The sequence below is a fragment of the Accipiter gentilis genome, chromosome W (assembly GCF_929443795.1).
Source record: "Accipiter gentilis chromosome W, bAccGen1.1, whole genome shotgun sequence".
NCBI lineage: Eukaryota > Metazoa > Chordata > Aves > Accipitriformes > Accipitridae > Astur > Astur gentilis.
The window spans coordinates 987,744-1,012,604 of record NC_064918.1 but is presented as its reverse complement, the minus strand read 5'-3'; the positions used below and the strand labels follow the sequence as shown (position 1 = coordinate 1,012,604).

General features: G+C 45.9%; 1 protein-coding gene across 1 annotated transcript in view; it reads left to right on the top strand.

Moving 5' to 3' along the window:
• The window catches only part of LOC126035378 (uncharacterized), a 197,971-nt gene extending 175,646 nt beyond the window's left edge, over window positions 1–22,325 (top strand). The window contains exon 2 of the mRNA XM_049793917.1: window positions 21,546–22,325. Within this exon, the coding sequence (XP_049649874.1) occupies window positions 21,608–22,288 (681 nt within the window). The 5' untranslated portion in view covers window positions 21,546–21,607 and the 3' untranslated portion in view covers window positions 22,289–22,325. The remainder of the gene's footprint in view (window positions 1–21,545) is intronic.
• Window positions 22,326–24,861: the final 2,536 nt, after the last annotated feature.

The following is a 24,861-nucleotide window of genomic DNA, read 5'->3' as shown; positions in this document are numbered from 1 at the left end:
AGCTGACAGAGCAAGGAGAGGCAGGTGGACCAGGCTGCCACCCTGCTGGCAGGGGAGAGATGAGTGCCCATATTGTGCATCTGACAAAGTGAACTGACACTAATTCCATTTCTGTAGGGTGACTCGATTTCAAGCAGGGTGTCTTTAACATGACCTGTGTGGCTCTGGGTGGGGGAGAGGAGGAAGAAAGACGCATGGTCTTCTGATGCTTCAGATGATGACAGGGAGCAGGGAATGCCAGGAGGGCTTGGATGTCATTTACACTGGATGTACTTGGCTCCAGGTGACACAAATCTCCCACTTCATCTTCCTCCAGCTGACCCTGTCCAAGAATGAGGGGGCCTGGGTGCAAAGCTTGTAGGCCATTTCTTTTTGCAGACAACTTCCTGGGCAGAAGAGGAATGGTTCGGAGAGTGGGTCTTTTGCAGAAGACAACAGTGAGGTATGGAGTGCTTGTGGCTCCCTCTGTGAGCCTACCCTGCTGGGAAGCTTGGATGCAGCTGGGGCACCAGCATCACACAGGATAAAGGGATTACAAATAGCCAAATGCCTGGCCATCCATCTTCAAATGTGTTAGCATTACTTCATTTATTATCTTGCAGTTCTGTAAATGCCAGTGAGTACTGGTGCTTTCAGATACATTTTACATTTTATTTTGAAAAATTACTGTGCTACTGGAGAAAGGAAGCTGTCAGTCAGCTTCAAGGAAGGCAGGTCCAACCAAGAGCCTGTGTATAGAGCAAGGGTAGGGAGAAACTACAGGCTGGCACAACAGTGGCATAGAAAGGTCTGGAAGAGTGTTAGTGAGCAAAGACCAAGTGACATACAGGGTTGTGACATTTTCTTTTGTAGGTAAAATGCTGTCCTGGTTTCAGCTGGGATAGAGTTAATTTTCTTTCTAGTAGCTGGTATAGTGTTATGTTTTGGATTTAGTATGAGAAGAATGTTGATAACACACTGATGTTTTCAGCTGTTGCTAAGTAATGTTTAGACTAAGTCAAGGATTTTTCAGCTTCTCATGCCCAGCCAGCAAGAAGGCTGGAGGGCCACAAGAAGTTGGGAGGAGACAGACAGGATAACTGACCCAAAGTGGCATTCCATACCATATGATGTCATGCCTAATATATAAACTGGGGGGAGTTGGTGGGCGTGGCAGATCACTGCTCAGGAACTAACTGGGCATTGGTCGGCTAGTGGTGAGCAATTGCATTCTGCGTAACTTGTTTTGTATATTCCAATCTTTTTATAATTATTGTCGTTATATTATTGTTATTATTATCATTATTAGTTTCTTCCTTTCTGTTCTATTACACTGTTCTCATCTCAACCCATGAGTTTTACTTTTTTTCCCAATTCTCTCCCCCATCTCAAGGAGGGTGTGTGTGGTGCGAGTGAGTGAACGGCTACGTGGTGCTTAGTTACCGGCTGGGGTTAAACCACAACAAATGCTTAGAAAAAATCAAAGAGCCAATCTATCTGAAATAAGATGCAGCGTTTTAAAAGCACTGTCGTGGTTTCAGCCCAGCCAGTAACAAAGCACCACGCAGCCGCTCGCTCGCTCCTCCCGCCCCCCTCCGGTGGGGTGAGGAGGAGAATCAGAAAGGAGAAAAGAAAAAAAAAACCAAACCTGGAACCTCGAGGGTTGAGATAAGGACAATTTACTGGGATGTAGCGAAATTTCATGTGGGGACGGACGACAGGACACCAATATGATGATCAAAATCGCCAGTTTATTGAGCCTAGCTCATCATTCTTATACAATTCTCTAAGTTCCTAAGAAGCTTTGATTGGCTGTTGCATGCAAGCATTTAGTGTCCACGCGCACAAGCATAAAATATGATTGGTTATATCAACACTGTACACGCGCATAAACATAAGATGTAATTGGTTATACTAACTCTGTACACGTGCATAAACATAGGACATAATTGGTTATCTCAACTAAAACATGCAAAACTTGTCTCAGTCTAATTGGTCAAGATAAATTGCCGAATTGAGGTTGTTTGTGCCAAGTTCCCTTTATAGTGGAATGCGCACCTGTGTTTTTCTAATTGGGATCTTTCTTTTTCTGTCTTCTTGTTTATTCTGTTCAAGGCCTTCTAAAGGCGTCTAGAATGCTCTTGTGACCGTGAACTACTTTCAGGCCCAGTCACTAAGTTCCATATAATTGACTCCTACACTGTGCCCCATGCCACTGCCCAGAACACTATCCTGGGCCTTGAAAAAGAAGTTTTATGGCGACACGGAACTCCAGAAAGAATCAAGTTGGACAATGGGACTCACTTCCGAAACAACCTCATAGACACCTGGCCCAAAGAGCATGGCATTGAGTCAGTGTATCATATCTCCTATCATGCACTGGCCTCCGGAAAAAATCGAACGATACAATGGACTGCTGAAAACTACATTGAGAGCAATGGGGGGTGGAACTTTCAAACATTGGGATACACATTTAACAAAAGCCACCTGGTTAGTTATTACTAGAGGATCCGCCAATCGGGCTGGACCCGCCCAACCAAGACTTCCACATACTGTAGAAGGGGATAAAGTCCCTGTAGTGCGTGTAATTGACAGGGAACCAAATTGTTTCCTGACATTGTGTAATTCGTGTTGAATTAAAAGAAGACAATAAAACTTACATACCAATCGGGAAGGGGGAAGACACACATTTGTGTAAATAGCAAGGCTTGCTTAAATGTTGCGTAAAATTCACGAGAAAAGGACAACGGCTATAACTTACTAGATAAGGAGGGAAAAGGCAACAACTATAACTTACTAGATAAGGAAGGAAAAAAAACAGCTATAATTTACCAGATAAGGGATTAACTGTACCACGACTACACTTCTCCACATCAAAAGACATTCTACCTCAAAAAACCACTCCCCCTTGAGAAGATTAACCAAATCCACCCAATAACAAACCTACACGAGTGAAAACAGAAGAAGCAAGACAAGGCAGAGATTTGCAAGAAAGGGGTGCATGAACTGTATAAAAGGAATGTAACTATAACAGAAAGTTGTGAGCTTTTGGCGGAGCACTGTCTCCCCGGCCGCCCAGCGCTGTTTTGCTCTCTTATCGCTTGCTAATAAATTCAGTCTTTTTATTTAATACAAATCGGCTCCTCCAATTTGTCACGAGTGTCTATAAGAAACTTGGTGCTGTGACTTGGATCCAGGTTCTTTGGTGCGGACCCTCACAAGCGCGGAGTCGCCCTATCCCCGGATAGCCCCATCTTGAGGAGGTGCCGCCACCACACCCTGGACCCACGAACCGCTTTAAATTACGATAACTGAGCAAAAGAACCTGCAGGACCCCTTAAATTTTGTGCACGAAGACCAAACGAAGACCTCAGGAGCAGGTGAGTATATAAATTGTGAGCCGTTTGGTTGGGGTGGTTAATCCGAGGTGCGACTGTGTGAGAGGTCTCTCTGAGATCACGTATGTGCGGACCCTCCAGTAGTGCAGTTCTCGTAGCCTGTGAGGGAGCGAGTCACGACCGAGGGGAAGTGATTGTGTGTGTGGATAAGGGCACCTTGGAAGACGGGACAGAGGAAAAGCAAGTCCTCTGGACCCATGGGGATGGGGAAGAAAGATAAGTTACCAGACATACCCCCAGATAGTTCCCTAGGCCTGATGATAAGATATTGGAACAGTTCACCAAAGAGAAAGGATAAGTCTAAGGAAAAAATGATTAATTATTGTATTGAGATTTGGGGTGGGAAACCTCTCAGCAATCCTCATGTACTCTGGCCTGTGTTCGGGTCCTCTGAGGATTGGGTGTGTCAACAATTAAACATATGGGTAAACAATAAGAGACCACCAGCCAGCCCAGAGGAGAGTGAATATGCCAGCCTCTGGATAATATCCTCCGCTAGAAGTTATATTTTTGTCTTAACCGAAAAGAAAAAGACAAAGGCACCCCCATGCGACCAATAAGACCCAACTAACCAACCCTCCCCAACCCCGTATGTCCCGGCTCCAAATCCCCCGCCATCCCCGAATCCATCACCCCCTCCATCCCCACCCCGAATATATCCTCAATTACCCACTCACCCAACCCCTTCTGCCCCGGTAAAAACAGAGGGGATAAAAACTTGAAGTAGGAGTCGGAGAGACCAAGAAGTGACAGATTGTATTGGGTCTGGCTGAGATGGAGTTAGTACTCCCTATAGCAGCCCTCATAGCACTGTGCTCTGCAGCTCTGTAGCTAGAAAGGTGTTGATAACACACCAGTGTTTTGGCTACTGCTGAGCAGTGCTGGCACAGCATCAAGGCTGTCTCTCCAACATTTTTGCCCTCCCCTCAATGGCAGGCTGGGGCAGGGCAAGATCTTGGGAGGGGACATAAGCAGGACAGCTGACCTAAACTAACCAAACAGATATTCCATACCATATGACGTCAGCTCAGATAAAAAAGCTAAGTGAAGGGAGACGGAGGGGGGGGCATTTTTGTCTTCCGGAGCAAGCACTACGCGTACTGGAGCCCTGCTTCCCAGGAAGTGGCCAGACATCGCCTGCTGATGGGAAGTAGAGAGTAACATCATTTGTTTTTTTTCTTTGCTTTCGCGCACAACCTTTGCTATCGTTTTATTAAACTGCCCTTATCTTGACCCACGAGCCTTTCGTTATATTTTTCTCTCCCCCGTCCAGCTGAGAAGGGGGAGTGATAGAGCGGCTTTGGTGGGCACCTGGTATCCAGCCAGGGTCAACCCACCACAGTCCTTTTTGGCGCCCAACGTGGGGCACGACAACGGCAGTTTTGCATTAAGCGTTCTATAGCTAGTTATTAAGTGGCAAGCTCCTGTGCAGGTCACAGAGCTTGTTAGCTGCTTGCTTATCTCTAGCTTGCTGAGTTTGGGAACATGTTAATGCAAATAATGGCTGTGTGCTTTGTCCTGGCACTGATGGCTTTGTTGTGCTGTGGGAGTTATCTTGTGTGGAGAATGAAGGAACGTGGGAACGTGCTAATACAAATAGTGTCTATGTGCTTTGTCCTGGCAGTGATGGCTTTGCTGTGTTGTGGGAGCTATCTTGTGGAGGAGATGAGGGAACACATCTCCCTCTCCCTACCAGGCATTGATGTGAATGGTTTTATTATGCAGGCTCCCGAGGTCCTTGTTCACCCTTACGTGAGCTGTTCAATACTAATAATTAATACTGGTGGCATATTATGGGTATTGTGGAACCTGGTCTCTTCCTGGTATAAGAGGAGGCAAGTTTTAGGTGAGGCAATATTGAAATGTGCCCTCAAGCGACCAGTCCCTGGGTGGCAGGGTATATGGAAGGATTTGGGCAGATTCCTAGGACAGTTATCACCTCCCATAATCTGGGACTTTACACACGAACAGGCAAGTAACCCTGGCAAACTGACACGTCACCTGATAGAAGGGTGCCTTGCCTATCCCAATGAAAACCAGCAGCTTCTCGCACTGTACTGGGGCCTGGCCTATGCCTACCGAGCCACAGTTCAATACTCTCAGAGGACCATGGTTGAGGCAGGGACCCAGACTGCATCTAAGGACACGATGCTCGAGATAGGGACCCAAACAACAACTACAGTAATTGCCCCAGTAGTGAAACGGAAACAGTGGACAAGGAGATCAACGGGTCCATACCATCGATTAGTGAGGGAAGAAGAAGAAGAGGAAAGGCTTGATTTAGAAGCTGGTCCTTCGATAAGGAAATTGGAGGAAGGAGTGAGGGAACTTAAACAAGAAGCAGAAACTACCCGGTCCCTGACGTCCTCAGAACTTCGGGACTTGCGGAAAGATTACAGCCGCCAGCCAGGTGAGCGGATTGCTGCCTGGCTGCTCCGATGCTGGGATAACGGGGCTGATAGTCAGCTACTGGAAGGCAAGGAAGCGCAACAGCTGGGATCCCTCGCTAGAAACCGGGGAATTGAAAGAGGAATTGGGAAAGAGGCAGCAATTTGCAGTCTCTGGAGCCGGCTCCTCTCAAGTGTGAAGGCAAGATATCCATTCAAGGAAGATCTTGTAAATTCATCAGAAAAGTGGACTACTGCAGATGAAGGCATTCAGTACCTGAGAGAGTTAGCAGTGGTGGAAGTCATCTACAGTGATCTAGATGACGAGGAAGTTTCCAAAGACCCAGAGGATGTCCTGTGCACACGAGCCATGTGGCGAAAGGTGATTCAAGGTGCCCCAGCGTCGTATTCTAACAGCTTGGCAGCAATGTATTGTCCAGATATGGAAACACCAACTGTGGAGAAAGTGTCGTCTTGGCTCCAAAACTTTGAGGAAAATCTCTGTGTCTCCTCATCCCTACAGGACAGTGCCTTGGCTGTTAGGGATGCTCCAAGAAATCAGTCCTCCCCTGCCCCGGTCAGAGGGAAAGGGAGCCCAAGGCGTATGCCACGTGGTACACTGTGGTTCTTCCTGCGTGACCAAGGGGAGGACATGAGGAAGTGGGATGGTGAACCCACCTTTAAGCTGGAAGCCCGCGTACGTGAACTGAGAGGGAAGACAGCTGTTAAGAAGGGGTCACCCAAGAAGAAGGCTGTCAGCGTAGTTGCTGTAGAGGCCCAAGAAGGCACTCAGCGATCCTCCAGGCATAGAAGAACTGAAACCACCTCCCTTGATTCTGGTGAGGGGACTTCTGGTCTGGTACCGCAAGGATCGGACAGTGAATATTCTGATGAGGAACAGCAATAGAGGGTCCCTGCCTTCGGCCAGGAGAAGGAAAGGGATGATCGGATATACTGGACTGTGTGGATTCGATGGCCTGGCACATCAGACCCACAGAAGTATAAGGCTTTGGTAGACACTGGTGCACAGTGTACACTGATGCCATCAGGATACAGGGGCACAGAATCCATCTGGATCTCTGGAGTGACAGGGGGATGCCAAGAATTGACTATACTGGAGGCTGAAGTGAGCTTGACAGGGGACAAGTGGGAAAAGCACCCCATTGTGACCGGCCCAGAGGCCCCTTGTATCCTTGGCATAGACTACCTCAAGAGAGGGTACTTCAAGGACCCAAAGGGGTGCCGGTGGGCTTTTGGTGTAGCCACTGTAAATGCAGAGAAGATCAAACAGCTATCTACCCTGCCTGGCCTCTCGGAAGATCCCTTTACTGTGGGATTGCTGCAAGTTGAAGAACAGCAGGTGCCTATCGCTACCAGGACAGTGCACCGTCGGCAATACCGGACAAACCGAGACTCCCTGGCTCCCATCCATGAGCTGATTCATCACCTAGAGAGCCAAGGAGTCATCAGCAAGACTCATTCACCTTTTAATAGTCCTATATGGCCAGTGCAGAAGTCTGATGGAGGATGGAGGTTAACAGTAGATTATCGCGGCCTGAATGAAGTGACACCGCCATTGAGTGCTGCTGTACCAGACATGTTAGAGCTTCAATATGAACTGGCATCAAAGGCAGCCACATGGTATGATACAATTGATATTGCCAATGCATTTTTCTCCATTCCTTTGGCAGCAGAGTGCAGGCCACAGTTTGCTTTCACATGGAGAGGTGTCCAATACACCTGGAATCGGCTGCCCCAGGGGTGGAAGCACAGCCCTACCATTTGTCACGGATTAATCCAAATGGCACTGGAACAAGGCGATGCCCCTGAACATTTACAATACATAGATGACATCATCGTATGGGGCAACAAGGCAGAAGAAGTGTTTGAGAAGGGAAAAAGAATAATTCAGATTCTTCTGAAAGCTGGTTTCGCCATAAAGAAAAGTAAGGTCAAGGGACCTGCACAGGAGATTCAGTTCTTGGGAATAAAATGGCAGGATGGTCGCCGTCATGTCCCTATGGATGTGGTTAACAAGATAGCAACTATGTCTCCACCAGCTAACAAGAAAGAAACACAAGCTTTCCTAGGCCTTGTGGGGTTCTGGAGAATGCATATTCCAGGTTATAGTCAGCTTGTGAGCCCTCTCTATCGAGTAACGCGGAAAAAGAACTATTTTGAATGGGGCCCTGAACAACAACAAGCCTTTGAGCATATCAGACAGGAAATAGCTCGTGCAGTAGCTCTTGGGCCCGTCCGAACAGGACCAGATGTACAAAATGTACTCTACACTGCAGCTGGTGAGCATGGTCTCACCTGGAGCCTGTGGCAGAAAACACCAGGAGAAACCCGAGGTCGACCATTAGGGTTTTGGAGTCGGGGGTACCGAGGATCAGAAGCTCACTATACCCCGACTGAAAAAGAGATATTAGCAGCATATGAGGGGGTTCGAGCCGCTTCAGAAGTTGTTGGTACAGAAACATATCTCCTCTTGGCACCACAATTGCCCGTGCTACACTGGATGTTCAAAGGAAACATCCCCTCTACACATCAGGCAACCAGCGCTACATGGAGTAAGTGGATAGCATTGATCACACAACGGGCTCGACTGGGGAAATCTAACCGCCCAGGAATTCTGGAAGAGATCATGGAATGGCCAGAAGGCAGAGATTTTGGAGCATCACCTGAGGAGGTGACTCGTGCCCAAGAGGCACCACCATATAATGAGTTATCAGAAGATGAAAGGTGTTATGCTTTGTTTACTGATGGATCCTGTCGTGTGGTAGGGAACCATCGGAAGTGGAAAGCTGCTGTGTGGAGTCCCACACGACAAGTCATTGAGGCCACTGAAGGAGAAGGCGAGTCAAGTCAGTTTGCAGAAGTGAAAGCCATCCAACTGGCTCTAGACATTGCTGAACGAGAAAAGTGGCCGGTACTCTACCTCTATACCGACTCCTGGATGGTGGCTAATGCCCTATGGGGGTGGCTACAGCAGTGGAAGAAGACCAATTGGCAACGCAAGGGTAAACCCATCTGGGCAGCAGCATTGTGGCAGGGCATTGCTGCCCGTGTAGAACACATGACTCTAAAGGTACGTCATGTAGATGCTCACGTGCCCAAAAGCCGTGCCACTGAAGAACATCGAAATAATGAACAGGTAGACAAGGCTGCCAAAATAGAAGTAGCTCAGGTGGACCTGGACTGGGAGCGTAAGGGTGAGCTATTTGTAGCTCGATGGGCCCATGAGACATCGGGACATCTAGGGAGAGATGCAACATATAGGTGGGCTCGTGATCGAGGGGTGGACCTGACCATGGAGGCCATCACACAGGTCACTCATGAATGTGAAACATGTGCTGCAATCAAAAGAGCCACCAGAGTAAAGTCTCCCTGGAACAGAGGGCGGTGGTTGGGTTTTCAATATGGCGAGGCCTGGCAAATTGACTACATTGGACCACTGCCACGAACACGCCAAGGCAAGTGCTACGTACTCACCATGGTGGAAGCAACTACTGGTTGGCTAGAAACATATCCTGTAAACCATGCCACTGCCCGAAACACCATCTTAGGCCTCGAAAGGCAAATTTTATGGCAACACGGTACCCCAGAAAGAATTGAATCAGACAATGGGACTCATTTCGGAAATAACCCACCACACACATTTATTGCCCTTAAGAGAAGTTGCCATGGGGGGAAATCAGGGTGGAGTGGGATTTGTATCGGTACCCATAAATTCTGCGGACGTCCGAGCATTTAAGAAGAAAATGGGAAGTTTACTCGAGGACCCTCTAAGGGTCTCCGAAAGACTAGATCAATTTTTAAACCCTAGTGTTTACACCTAGGATGAAATTCAGGCTATCTTAAGAATACTCTTCACATCTGAAGAAAGGGATATGATTAGGAGGTCAGGGATGAGACACTGGGACCAAAGACATCAACAGAGGCCCCAGGGAGATGTGAAATGGCCCCTACAGAGACCAAGTTGGAACTATCAGGTTGCCGGAGATAGACAGAGTGTGAGTGATTTGAAAGACATGGTGATTTGGGGAGTGTGGGAAACAGTTCCCGGAGGTCAGGATGTAAATAGAGCCTTTGGTGAGTGTCAGAGGAGAGATGAAGCTCTGACTGACTCGTTAGAAAGATTGGAGAGAGGTTTGCAGTTGTGTTCTGGAGTTGGCCCTGGTGCAGCCGTGGGTCAAGCCCTGCTGAGGACACAGTTTGTGGCTGGATTGTAAGTGGACATAAGAAAGAAATTAGAGAAGTTAGAAGACTGGCAGGACAGAGGGTTGGACGAGTTGTTGAGAGAGACTCAGGGGGGTGTATGTACGTGGAGATGAGGAGAGCCAATTGGACCGGAAAGTAGAGAAGCAGGAGTTGAGTGCTATTGTTGTGAGAAGAGAGGGCACTTGAAGCAGAGTTGTGGAAGGAAACAGTAGGATGAACAGATGTTTGGAAGTGAATGGGGGAGTCAGGGGCTCTGCTTATTGGGGACTGGAACATCTACGGAGCCCCGAGTGGAATTGAGGTTGAGTCCCCAGAGGGAGGGAGTGGAGTTTTTGGTGGATGCAGGGGCTGAGGGATCCACCGTTCAGGGGCTGCCCTCCAGTTACACCCTTGCTGGGAACACCGTGAATATTGTGGGTGCAAAAGGGAAACCTTTTGAGGTCCTTGGTGATTTGCTCTTGCTCCCTGGGGCGGAATACGGTTTGTTAAGAGAGGATTTGATTTTAAAATTGAACTTGAGCGTTCAAAATCAAAAAGAGGAGTCCGGCTCCGTGCGGTCGCGGTGGAGCCGGCGCTGCAACGGCAGCGGACAAGGTCCTTTGTTGCAGCTGCAGCAGCAGCAGCGGCGGCAGCGGCGGGAGCAGCGCCCCCTCAGCAGCGGCCGCCGCCTCTCCTCGCGCCGCGGGGCTATAATTGAAGTCAACTCTGTAAACAGCCAAAGAGAGTGGGGCTTTCTGTGCGACTGCTGTATCGCTATCGATGAAAACAATTAAGATGGACTGTGCTACCACAAGGGTTCACAGAGTCACCAAATCTATTTGGACAAACTTTAGAGAAAATTTTACAAGATTTCATTTCTACCCAGAGAAGTAATGTTATTACAATATGTGAACGATCTATTAATAGCAGGAGAAACTGAAGAAGGAACCCGAGAAACCACTATTAAATTGTTAAACCCCCACAAACTAAAACGGAAATTCTACAAATATTGGGATTACTAAGATATTGTAGACCATGGCTTGAAAGCTACAGTGAAAATGTGAAATTAACTAATAACCAACTTAAATGGTCTACAGAAGATGATCAGAAATTAGAGGAAATAAGAAGGGCATTAATACAAGCACCTGTATTAAGCCTCACAGATCTAAAACAAAAAAAAAAAAAAAAAAAGGAGGACTATATTTACAGATTACAAAAATACATCTGGAGTAGTTCACACTTTTGAAAAAATTTGAAAAAAAAAAGGTTTAATTAATACTCAAAGGAAGAATCTTATACATCAGGAATTAAAAACAAAAATTTTAAGAGCATTAAGAAAACCAAAGGAGATAGCAGTGGTACATATGAGAAGACATCAAAAAAGATTAGAATACCGAATCAGAGAGAATAATTTGTCAGATAAAGAGGCCCAGGAAGCAGCCTTGAGGACTCAAGTCACCAAAATTAACATAGTAATTTTCTTTGTGTTCCTATATAATGGTCCTAAGGGTAAAATATGTTGCTCTGTTGTAAAGCCTCTGTAACAAAAAATTGTGTTTTACCTCTGAATATTTAAGGTTACCAGTAACTATTCTTGTTGACAAGTTAATAAGAATATAAACACTATACAGTCTTGTGTTAATACTTAATTGTGTTTATAAACAAAATTCAAAGACTTTACTAGCTATCTGAAAAGTAATACTCATTTCAAGTTATTAAAAATATATAACTATTTCAAACTATTTACTTGCTTCTTACTTGATTTGGAAAAGGACTGTAAGTGATTAGGGTGAAAACCAATTCATATGGCTGTTATAGGTTGTCTCACAGGTATTTATAACAGCATCTTTTTCAAATGTTAACTACTTTGGTAGTTGTTGTTGTACATATTTTGAAAATATTTCATTAAATTTATTAACTTAAAAAAAAACAAATGAAAATTTAAATATACACAAAGCTGCTTAACTTGTCAATAATGAATGTGAAACAGTGTCTATTGAAGAGTTACTTATAGAATATGACATATAAAATGCTAATATGCAAAGATATACTGAACCCTAATAACATTCATAATATTTTAAAAATCAATCGACAAGCAGCCACAAGAAAAACAACTTATAGACCTTTTGAGAAAATACAAGTTGATTTCACTGAATTACCGAAGTGTCCTGGTTTCAGCTGGGATAGAGTTAACTGTCTTCCTAGTAGCTGATACAGTGCTGTGTTTTGAGTTCAGTATGCGAAGAATGTTGATGGCGCTGATGTTTTCAGTTGTTGCTTGGTGGTGTTTTGACTGTAGTCGGGTATTTTTCAGCTTCTCATGCCCTGCCAGCGAAAGGGCTGGAGGGGTGCGGGGGCTTGGCGTGGCACTCGGCTGGGGCAGGTAGCCCGAACTGGCCGACGGGGTGTTCCGCGCCATGGGACGTCCCATCTAGTATAGGAACTAGGAAGTGTGGGGGGGAATCGCCGCTTGGGGACTAGCTGGGTGTTGGTCAGCGGGTCGTGAACAATTACCCTACGCATCATTTGTACATCCCAATCCTTTTATTACTACTGTTGTCATTTTATTAGTGTTATCATTATCATTATTAGTTACTTCTTTTCTGTTCTATTAAGCCATTCTTATCTCAACCCACGAGTTTTACTTCTTTTTCCCCATTTTCTCCCCCATCCCACTGGATGGGGGGGAGGGAGTGAGCAGCTGCATGGTGCTTAGTTGCTGGCTGGGGTTAAACCACATCAGTCCATTTTGACACACAACGTGGAACGCGAAGGGTTGAGATAACGACAAACCTGACCAGAGCTTGTTAAAACAAATTTGTTACCAATCCAACACCCCAAGGTTGAAGATACATCTATCCATACCTACATAACTACCTTAAAAAAGGTCATGAGAGACAACCACCAGAAAGGAATAATAGAGCAAACACTCCCCTTGGGATTTCCTATTCATAAAATTGAGCCTAGGGACCACATGCTGATAAAAACATAGAAAGAAACATCTCTTAACCCGCGCCGGGAAGGTCCATTTGTTGTTCTTTTGACTACAGATACAGCCATCCGGACAACGAAAAAGGGATGGACCCATGCTACTCGGGTTGAGGGACCGATCCACACTTCTCATTGGGAAGTAGCTAAGAACTCGGAGGACTTGAAGGTTACTTTGAAGAGAAAGAACCGATGAGTAAACCTGTGACCATCAACTGTGTAAATCTAGATTGTAATTGCTATCCATTTGTATGTTATAAGTGTATAGTGTGTCAGAGAAAGTGGTGGAGCCATTACCATTACGGGTATTCCCCCAGAGGGGTTTGCCAGGAGTGTCACGATCGGGAAAGACAATTAACTGACAAGGCCTTATGCCTAGGGGTTTTGGTAAGAAAATTGAAAAGGATTCCACTGAGTGGTGGGAAATATTTGTAAAAGGAATACATCCCAAATGATATTGTTATCATTCAACCAACCTTGCCCTAACGTAACAATAATAACTGACATAAATTGTAGAAAAACGGTCGTGAGAGTGAGTTGCTACTTGTGAGAGGTGAGAAGATAAAAATTGGAGTGCTTACAAAATAAGACAGGCCAAGCAGCCTAACAAGTGCTCCCCTGAAGAATACATTTGCTGCTGAGAAGATGGTACACCCCATTGCTCGAAGCAACTGAGTAGACGGAAAAGGCAGAAATGTACTGCTGTGGGGACTGTTGATGACGAGCTGCCTTAAATATAAAGCTATAAACCCATATAGTAAGCGCTACCAAGTTGAAAACACCCTAACATTTCCCACTGACCCAACCTTGCTCCACAATGACCTAAAGGATTTAAAAATTAAAGACATAAAAAGGCAAGAATCTTGGGGTATAAAAGAGACACCTTACGATGATATATTAAGTTGGGAAAATAATACCCACAATGGTCCATGGATACCACCACTATTCCCTAGACATTAAAATCAAGCTCTAATGTCTTTACTTTATGTAATTTTAAGCCTTAGAAATGTAAAATTCTTAGTGTTGGTATAAATGAACTCAGTACAAAAGAAAAATCTCCATCAACCATACAAATAAACTCTGTCAAGATGGGAAGATTCCACAATTACCCCTAATACTCTTACTACTAACCTTAACCTTTAGTCCATGTATTTTAGATAAAGTTATAGCCCTTGTTCAAAGCAGAATAAAATAATTTCTGTTAATAATATTAAAACAACAATATGATAATTTAGATAAAGTAGAAGAAATTGAATCAGAATCAGAAATGTCTCCAATTAAAAAGACTCTTATTAGATTGGAAACACGAATTAATGCTAGTACCAAAAAGAAAATGGGGGACTGTAATCGACAGGGAACCAAATTGTTCCCTGACATTGTGTAATTCGTGTTGAATTAAAAGAAGACAATAAAACTTACATACCAATCGGGAAGGGGGAAGACACACATTTGTGTAAATAGCAAGGCTTGCTTAAATGTTGCGTAAAAGTCACCGAGAAAAGGACAACGGCTATCACTTACTAGATAAGGAGGGAAAAGACAACAACTATAACTTACTAGATAAGGAAGGAAAAACAACAGCTATAATTTACCAGATAAGGGATTAACTGTACCACGACTACACTTCTCCACATCAAAAGACATTCTACCTCAAAAAACCACTCCCCCTTGAGAAGATTAACCAAATCCACCCAATAACAAACCTACACAAGTGAAAACAGAAGAAGCAACACAAGGCAGAGATTTGCAAGAAAGGGGTGCATGAACTGTATAAAAGGAATGTAACTATAACAGAAAGTTGCGAGCTTTTGGCGGAACACTGTCTCCCCGGCTGCCCAGCGCTGTTTTGCTCTCTTATCGCTTGCTAATAAATTCAATCTTTTTATTTAATACAAATTGGCTCCTCCAATTTGTCACGAGTGTCTATAACAGTGCGCAGGAAGAGTATGTTAGGGAAGACAGTGTGGGTTAGTCCTGCCTCAAGTAGAGATAAACCCATCTGTGAGATTGCTTTTGCTCAAGGATCTGGGTGCAGTTGGTGGGTGCTGTAGAAGGATGGGGAAGTTCGATGTGTACCTCAGGGAGATTTGATTTTGGGAGAGAATAGCCAGTGAATTAGGCTGTATGATGTTAACTGCTAAATAACCTGCTGTCGTGGTTTCAGCCCAGCCGGTAACAAAGGACCACGCAGCCACTCGCTCACTCCTCCCGCCCCCCTCCGGTGGGATAGGGAGGAGACGGAGGAAAGAAAAGGAAAAAACCCACCGGAACCTCGAGGGTTGAGATAAGGACAATTTACTGGGACAACCCTTGATATGGTATTTTGCCACTATAGATGTAATGACATACATTCCAGGTGTCCTGGGTTCAGCTTGGATAGAGTTAATTTTCACAGGAACCTGGGAGGGGGCACAGCCAGGACAGATGACCTGAACTAGCCATGGAGCTATTCCATACCATGTGACATCATGCTCAGTATATAAATGGGGAGCAGGCTGTGGGGAGCTCTCTCGGCTTTTGGTGAGGGAAGTGGCGGAGCGACGGGTTCCGGGTGGTGAGCAGTTGCACTGTGCATCACTCATTTTGTATACTCTTTCATTAGTACCATTGTTGTTGTAACTTCTCTTTTTGTGTTGTCCCAGTGTAGGGGTCAATTATATGGAACTTAGTGACTGGGCCTGAAAGTAGCTCACGGTCACAGGAGCATTCCAGACGCCTTTAGAAGGCCTTGAACAGAATAAACAAGAAGACAGAAAAAGAAAGATCCCAATTAGAAAAACACAGGTGCACATTCCACGATAAAGGGAACTTGGCACAAACAACCTCAATTCGGCAGTTTATCTTCACCAATTAGACTTAGACAAGTTTCGCATGTTTTAGTTGATATAACCAATTATATCTTATGTTTATACGCGTGTACAGTGTCGATATAACTAATCATATTTTATGCTTGTGCATGTGGACACTAAATGCTTGCATGCAGCAGCCAATCAGAGCTTCTTAGGAACTTAGAGAATTGTATAAGAATGATGAGCTAGGCTCAATAAACTGACGAGTTTGATCATCATATTGGTGTCCTGTCGTCCGTCCCCACATGGAATTTTGCAACATATGGCGACCTCGACGTGATCCGGTAAGGAACAAGAGGGGAACGCTAACGACTGAAAAGGCAGAGGAGATTGCCGCGGATGCCAGTGGGCTTAGAAGAAAGCACTGGGCTGCTCGAGAGAGGCAAGAATCGTAAGCTTATGTGATAAAAGGCGGCATTGGGTATCGCAGCATCTGTGAAGGAAAAGGCAGCCGTAAAGATATTTATGAGGCTGGTTGAATAAACAGAGATGGATATTAAAAAGGAGTCGCCCGTAAAGGAGGTGAGCGGTCGGGGAAGGAGATGGGGTGTGCGCTTTCCAAAGAAGAAGAAGCGGTAGTTAAGCTCCTCCAACATATTCTCTCAGAGAGAGGCAAAAAATATGATAAAGCTTGTTTAAAGCGGCTTCTACAATGGAGCAAGGACAGAAACCTTTTGATTAGTGTGGGTACAGCTTTTGAGCTTAGTACCTGGGAAGCTATCGGAACCTCCCTATGGGATGAAATTAGTGACGGGTCTAAAGAAGTTAAAGGTCTTGCAACTTTATGGAAATTGATTAAGACAACTCTGCAAGAAATGAAAGCAGATCGTAAAGCAGCTGTGGCTGCTTTTGCTGCTCACTCTCCATCCGCAAGCAAAGGGGAAAAGCGAGGAGAAAAACATAATGCAGTGAGAGAGATTTTTTTGAGCTTGTCTGCCTGCTCCTGTGCCCTTGACTTCTGCTCCACTCCCTGGGACTGCCGATATTAATCAGCTATGTGACAGATCCCAAGCCTCCCTAACCATACGCTTAAAGGAAACCCTACAGAATCAGGAAGCGAGTAAAAATCCACCTACGAGAAAACAGCCCCCAGATACCACCGTTCAACATGAACAAATTATATCTCACATATACCCTGATTCAAATAATGCAAATGAGGATTTGGCTACTATAATACTAGAGCAAAAAGAGAAAATGTTAGAATTGCTGGAGGAAATGCGAAAAAGAGATGGGGGTAAATGTAGGCAACCGTTGACAAAAAAAGCATATGAAAAAGCAGCAAATGCGATCGTAAAGAGTATGGACTCTTTTGCTAAAGTAGTGGGTAAGGTGGAAGAGAAATCCCCCAAGGATAAAATGCAGGAATTGGTTGACCTGTGTGTACAAAAAGGGGAAATAATGCCCAAAGAGGGAGAAGGGTTTAAACGGAGACCTACAGTGGATTCGACCTCATTGTGGTATTACAAATACAGACTTACAGCCGCTGCAAAAATTTCAATTGAAGATACCCCGGAAAAAAAGAAAAGCGTGTGTGGCGAGGTGGTAAATAATTCGGACAGTGATGAGGAATAAAACACTGAGGGAGATATCATTAATGGAGGCAACGATCAACCTTTAAGTAACCTGCCTCTCGAGCAGAGACCTATCCCCTCTGCACCTCCCTATGAGGCAGATACATCCCCAGGAGAAGCTATAAAAAAGCGATGGAAGGACATAGATGATAAAATGTTAACCGAAGGTCTTAATCCTGTGGCTTTTCCAGTTACAGTCAGGCAGAATGCCCCAAATGTGTGGCAACCTTTCAATTGGGATTTAATAAAAGAAGTATGGAAAACAGTAATGGCTAATGGACTGTCTGCTCTGTTTAGTCAGGTGTTATTGGAGAATATATTTTCTGGTCAAATTTTAACGGGCTTTGACTGTACACAATTGGCTACAATGATTTTAACCCTGACTCAGCGTCTATTATGGAAGGTGAAATGGGCAGAATTATGTGATTTAGCGGCACTAAGAAATTTCGACTGCCCAGAAGGAGATCCATAGTATATGATCACTGCTGCACAAATGATGGGGACTGGTGACTTTGCAGATGTTAATAGGCAAGCAAGGCTACCGGTGGAAGCATTACAAGAATCAGCTTCCTTAGCTCTGAAGGCAATGGTAACCTTGCCTGAAGCTGGAAAGCCAGAACAATCATTTACAAGTATAAGGCTGGGTAACACGGAACCTTATATGTCCATTATTGATCATCTGCGAGATGCTATTGAAAAGCAAATAGATAACGCTGATACCAAAGAAGCATTGATAATAACGTGGGGCCGAGGTTATGCTTGTGTCATTACAGAAAATGGACCAAATTGGATTCCAATTAAATGGACGAAACCTTCTGCTGAGATTGATATGGAACACACTGACTGTAGTAAGCAGCATGACAGTGACACCAGTGATTGATCCACATCGTTTAACGCTGTGGGACAGTAAGAATGTTTGGGTGTCACTAGCTAAAGCTATTAATCAAACCTCTTTTGGTGTGTCATTGGCATTACCTGAACAGTCTTTTATTCTTATGTATTTTATTAGGTCTAATGTTGCTTTTACTGTGTTTAATTAATTGTGTTCATAGATCTTTGCAAAGGGCAATACAGCAGGTGTTAATTGACAAAACACAAAAAGGGGAGCAGGGAATCTCTCTCCACAAGAAAAGTTAGCTAAAGCCAAAATTAGGGGTAAGGTCATGGTTTTAGTTAAGAATCTAGAAACAGGGCAATGGTAAGGTCCATTTCCATTAATAACCTGGGGGCAAGATTATGATTGTGTTTCCATAGATACAGGCCCACAATGGACTCCCGCTCAATTTGTACGACCAACATCATCTGGAACATCCTAGATGGTGCGGCAATATGAATACCACCTCAGCCAAAAACTAACGTATAGCTCACCTTGGCTAACATAACAGGTCAAGATTCTCTGTGCATTGCAACCGCATCACAAAGCCCATGAACCAATATACAGGGTGGCTATGGCTTGTGCAGCACGCCTGGCCAGCGAGCGCATGCATCATAGGTTGCAACTGAGGCGGATTTTGGCACCGCTGGCCACGTGTGCTGCAACCCGTTCCTCTGCAAATGTATAAATACTGCGATTTTATAAAGAGCATCGGGCTGGTGTATGGCAAGGCCATCGTTGCCTCTGTGGGGACGCCCATGTAAAGCTGACACCTACCGATTGCTGGGCTGAGTTTGCGGAGCAAGACGGCACAAGAATGTACAGATGGTCCATCCTTGTATGTTGCAATGTGTTTAAAAATTAATTGATAGATCAAGTAGGCTATGTTAATTGACGAAAACCAAAAAAGGGGCACAGTGTAGGAGTCAATTATATGGAACTTAGTGACTGGGCCTGAAAGTAGCTCACGGTCACAGGAGCATTCTAGACACCTTTAGAAGGCCTTGAGCAGAATAAACAAGAAGACAGAAAAAGAAAGATCCCAATTAGGAAAACACAGGTGCGCATTCCACGATAAAGGGAACTTGGCACAAACAACCTCAATTCGGCAGTTTATCTTGACCAATTAGACTGAGACAAGTTTCGCATGTTTTAGTTGAGATAACCAATTATGTCCTATGTTTATGCACGTGTACAGAGTTAGTATAACCAATTACATCTTATGTTTATGCGCGTGTACAGTGTTGATATAACCAATCATATTTTATGCTTGTGCGCGTGGACACTAAATGCTTGCATGCAACAGCCAATCAAAGCTTCTTAGGAACTTAGAGAATTGTATAAGAATGATGAGCTAGGCTCAATAAACTGGCGACTTTGATCATCATATTGGTGTCCTGTCGTTCGTTCCTGCATGGAATTTCGCAACAGCACAGGATATGTTTCCAGCCACACAGTGGTTGTTTTCACCATTGTAAGCACATGGCACTTGCCTTGGCAACTGTCCTGGGTTCAGCTGGGATAGAGTTAATTTTTACAGGAACCTGGGAAGTGGGGGGCATAGCCGGGGCAGCTGACCTGAACTAGCCAAGGAGCTATTCCATACCATGTGACATCCTGCCCAGTATATAAATGGGGAGCGGGCCGGGGGGTGGTCTCTGTTTTCGGTGGGGGAAGTGGCGGAGCGTCGGGTCCCGGGTGGTGAGCAGTTGCACTGTGCATCACTCTTTTTGTATACTTTTTTTTTCATTAGTGCCATTGTTGTTGTTGTAATCTCTTTGTGTTTGTCCCAGTAAACTGCCTTTATCTCAACCCTCGAGGTTCCAGTTTCTTTTTTATTTTTTTCCCCTCCTCCGTCTCCTCCCCATCCCACCGGAGGGGGGCGGAGGAGTGAGCGAGCGGCTGCGTGGTCCTTTGTTACCGGCCGGGCTGAAACCACGACAGTCCTTTTTGGCGCCCAACGTGGGGCAGAAGGGTTGAGATAACGACAGATCTGGCCAGAGCGTGTTGAAACAAATTTGCCAAACGCATTTCTTAGAGAAATAGATGTTAGTCACAATGTTGTTTCATTTGTTTACATGGTGGCGTTTTGTAAGCTCTTATATGCTCTATGTATTGCCTGTAGTTGTGTATCTCATCTCTGGGAGAGTGATTGGGATTATCATTTTGCTGTACTGGGCAATGTTGACTTGTGAAATGATTACATCACTGGTCATGAGGTTAAGCTGGTATCTGTATGAGGCAGTGATAATATTTCCATACTTTGGGCGCCTTCTGTCGGATTTTATTGGTAATTACACCCAATCCATGGGGAAATTAGGGGGGGATACCTCCCCCCGTCCGTTCACCTCCCTTTTCTCCTTCCGACTAATTACAACAGCTTTTGAGAATTTTGAATATCCTTGGGATGCGCAAGCCAGTGTGCTGTTAGTGCTATGCCTCCTGAATATGTTTCAGGTCTTCTTTAGGGCTACAAAAAGGCTCTTTAAGAGGACCACTCAGAGATCTCCCCCAAAGCTGGATACTCATGGGTGGCACGGCATGTGGGAGCATATGGGCAAGTATCTAGAGAACTTCTCACCGCCAGTGACTTGGAAGTTCACTCCCGAACAACTACAGAACCCTTATGAAGTGACAGAATATTTGAAAGAAAAATGCTGTGGCTATTCCAAAGACGTACAACTCGCCTCACTGTGCTGGGCCCTGGCCAGTATCTACCAAACACTGCTTGATATTATGCAGCACCCTCGGGGGGAAAAGGGGGAAAAGATGGAAAACAGGACAACATGCACCGTGGCTACCCAAACCCTGACAACAGACACCGTGGCTGCCCCTACCCCGACAACAAGCACCGTGGCTGTCCCTACCACGACAACAGGTACCGTGACTACCCCTACCCCGGTGACAGACACTGCAGCTAAACCAGAGAACCAGCCTGTGCCGGTATCAGTCGCCCCTGTACAGAAAAAAGAAACACACAAAGAAATCAGTTCGCTTAGTGAGAGATGAAGATGAACCAGGGTCATCGCGAGAACAGGAGGAAGAGGCAGAACCTGAAATAATTACCCGATCTCTATCCATGAGTGAGTTGCGTGACATGCGAAAAGATTTTAGCCGCCACCCAGGTGAGCACATTGTTACCTGGCTGCTCCGATGCTGGGATAGCGGGGCTAGTAGTGTGGAATTAGAGGGTAAGGAAGCCAAGCAGTTGGGATCTCTGTCTAGGGAAGGGGGCATCGACAAGGCGATTGGGAGAAAAACACAAGTCCTCAGCCTCTGGAGGCGACTTCTGTTAGGTGTAAAGGAAAGATACCCCTTCAGGGATGAAGTTACATGTCACCAAGGCAAGTGGACCACCATGGAGAGAGGTATCCAGTACCTGAGAGAATTAGCCATGCTGGAGGTGATTTACAATGATCCAGAAAATGCGCAGTCACCCACAGATCCAGATGAAGTCCAATGCACACAACCCATGTGGCGGAAGTTTCTACGAAGTGCACCACCAACCTATGCCAACTCATTGGCAGTAACGTCCTGGAGAGAAGGCTATGGACAAACGGTGGATGAATTGGCTGTCCAACTCCGGCAATACGAAGGGAGTCTCTCTTCCTCCCTACGGGCCTGTGTCTCAGCTGTGGAGGAGTTGTCCCGAGAGTTCCAGCAATTCAAAGTGGATCTGTCCTCCTCCTCACCTGTACAGGCCCGCATCGCAGTTATTGGGAGTAAGCGTTCCTCTGCCCAAGAGAGAGGAGAGAGAAAGTACACTCGACGGGCTAACCTGTGGTTTTACCTGCGTGACCATGGAGAGGACATGAGGAAGTGGGATGGAAAACCCACTTCAGTCTTGGATGCACGGGTACAGGAGTTGCGAGAAAAAGCAACCAGAAAAGAGAATTCTTCTTGGAAAACTGCTGCTCCAGTTTCCCGTGAGCAGTCCCCCAGACGCAGTAGATGGGCTGATCTCATCTCTGATCCCCTGAAAGGGACTTCTGATTCACGTGTGCAGAAAGTGAGTAATGGATATTCTAACCAGGATTAGAGGGGCCCTGCCTCCAGCCAGGTGGAGGAGAGGGACAACCGAGTCTACTGGACAGTGTAGATTCGATGGCCTGGCACATCAGACCCACAGGAATATAAGGCTCTAGTAGACACTGGTGCACAATATACCCTAATGCCATCAAGTTATAAAGGGGCAGAACCCATCTGTATCTCTGGTGTGACAGGGGGATCCCAAGAGCTAACCGTATTGGAAGCTGAAATGAGTCTAACCGGGAATGAGTGGCATAAACACCCCATTGCGACTGGCCCAGAGGCCCCGTGCATCCTTGGTATAGATTATCTCAGGAGGGGGTATTTCAAGGACCCAAAAGGGTACCGTTGGGCCTTTGGTATAGCTGCATTGGAGACGGAGGAGATTGAACAGCTGTCTACCCTGCCGGGTCTCTCCCAAGACCCTTCGGTTGTGGGGTTGCTGAAGGTTGAAGAACAACAGGTGCCAATTGCTACCACGACGGTGCACCGGCGACAATATCGCACCAACCGAGACTCCCTGATCCCAATCCATAAGCTGCTTTGCCAACTGGAGAGCCAAGGAGTGATCAGCAAGACTCACTCACCCTTTAATAGTCCCATATGGCCCGTGCAGAAATCCAATGGGGAATGGCGACTAACAGTAGATTATCGTGGGCTGAATGAAGTCACGCCACCGCTGAGCGCTGCTGTGCCAGATATGTTAGAGCTTCAATATGAACTGGAATCAAAGGCAGCTAAGTGGTATGCCACAATTGACATTGCTAATGCATTTTTCTCCATTCCTTTGGCAGCGGAGTGCAGGCCTCAGTTTGCTTTCACTTGGAGGGGCGTCCAGTACACCTGGAATCGACTGCCCCAGGGGTGGAAACACAGCCCCACCATTTGTCATGGGCTGATCCAGGCTGCACTAGAAAAAGGTGAAGCTCCAGAGCACCTGCAATATATTGATGACATCATCGTATGGGGCAACACGGCAGAAGAAGTTTTTGAGAAAGGGAAGAAAATAATCCAAATCCTTTTGAAGGCTGGTTTTGCCATAAAAGAAAGTAAGGTCAAGGGACCTGCGCAGGAGATCCAGTTCTTAGGAGTAAAATGGCAAGATGGGCGTCGTCAGATCCCTGTGGACGTCATCAACAAAATAGCAGCTATGTCCTCACCGACTAATAAAAAGGAAACACAGGCTTTCTTAGGTGTTGTGGGTTTTTGGAGAATGCATATTCCAAATTACAGTCAAATTGTAAGCCCTCTCTACCAAGTTACTCGGAAGAAGAACGATTTTAAATGGGGGCCTGAGCAACGACAAGCCTTTGAACAGATTAAGCAGGAGATTGTTCACGCAGTAGCTCTTGGGCCAGTCCGGACAGGACAAGATATTAAAAATATGCTCTACACTGCAGCTGGGGAGAATGGCCCTACCTGGAGCCTCTGGCAGAAAGCACCTGGGGAGACCCGTGGACGACCTCTGGGGTTTTGGAGTCGGGGATATCGAGGATCCGAGGCTCGCTATACCCCAACTGAAAAAGAGATCTTGGCAGCATATGAAGGAGTTCGAGCCGCCTCAGAAGTGGTTGGTACTGAAACACAGCTCTTCTTAGCACCTCGACTGCCAGTGCTGGGCTGGATGTTCAAAGGGAAAGTTTCCTCTACGCACCACGCGACTGACGCCATGTGGAGTAAGTGGATCGCACTGATCACACAGCGAGCTCGCATAGGAAACCCCAGTCGCCCAGGAATGTTAGAAGTGATCACGGACTGGCCAGAAGGCAAAGATTTTGGAATGTCGCCAGAGAAAGAGGTGACACGGGCTGAAGAGGCCCCGCTGTATTATAAACTGCCAGAAAATGAGAGGCAATATGCCCTGTTCACTGATGGGTCCTGTCGCATTGTGGGAAAACATCGAAGGTGGAAGGCTGCTGTATGGAGTCCTACACGACTAGTCGCAGAAACTGCTGAAGGAGTAGGTGAATCGAGTCAGTTTGCAGAGGTGAAAGCCATCCAGCTAGCATTAGACATTGCTGAAAGAGAAGAGTGGCCAGTGCTCTATCTCTATACTGACTCATGGATGGTGGCAAATGCCCTATGGGGGTGGCTACAGCAATGGAAGAAGGGTAATTGGCAGCGCAGAGGTAAACCCATCTGGGCTGCCGCACTGTGGCAAGATATCGCTGTTCGGATAGAGAAGCTAGTGGTAAAAGTACGTCACGTAGATGCTCATATACCCAAGAGTCGAGCCACTGAAGAACATCAAAACAACCACCAGGCAGATCAGGCCACCAAGATTGAAGTGTCTCAGGTGGACCTGGACTGGCAACGTAGGGGTGAGCTATTTATGGCTCAGTGGGCCCACGATACCTCAGGCCATCAGGGAAGAGATGCAACATATAGATGGGCTCGAGATCGAGGGGTGGACTTGACCATGGACACTATCGCACAGGTCATCCATGAATGTGAAACATGTGCTGCAATTAAGCAAGCCAAGCGGCAAAACCCCCTGTCGCATGGAGGGCGATGGCTGAAATATAAACAGTGGGAGGCCTGGCAGATTGACTATATCACACTCCCACGAACACGCCAAGGCAA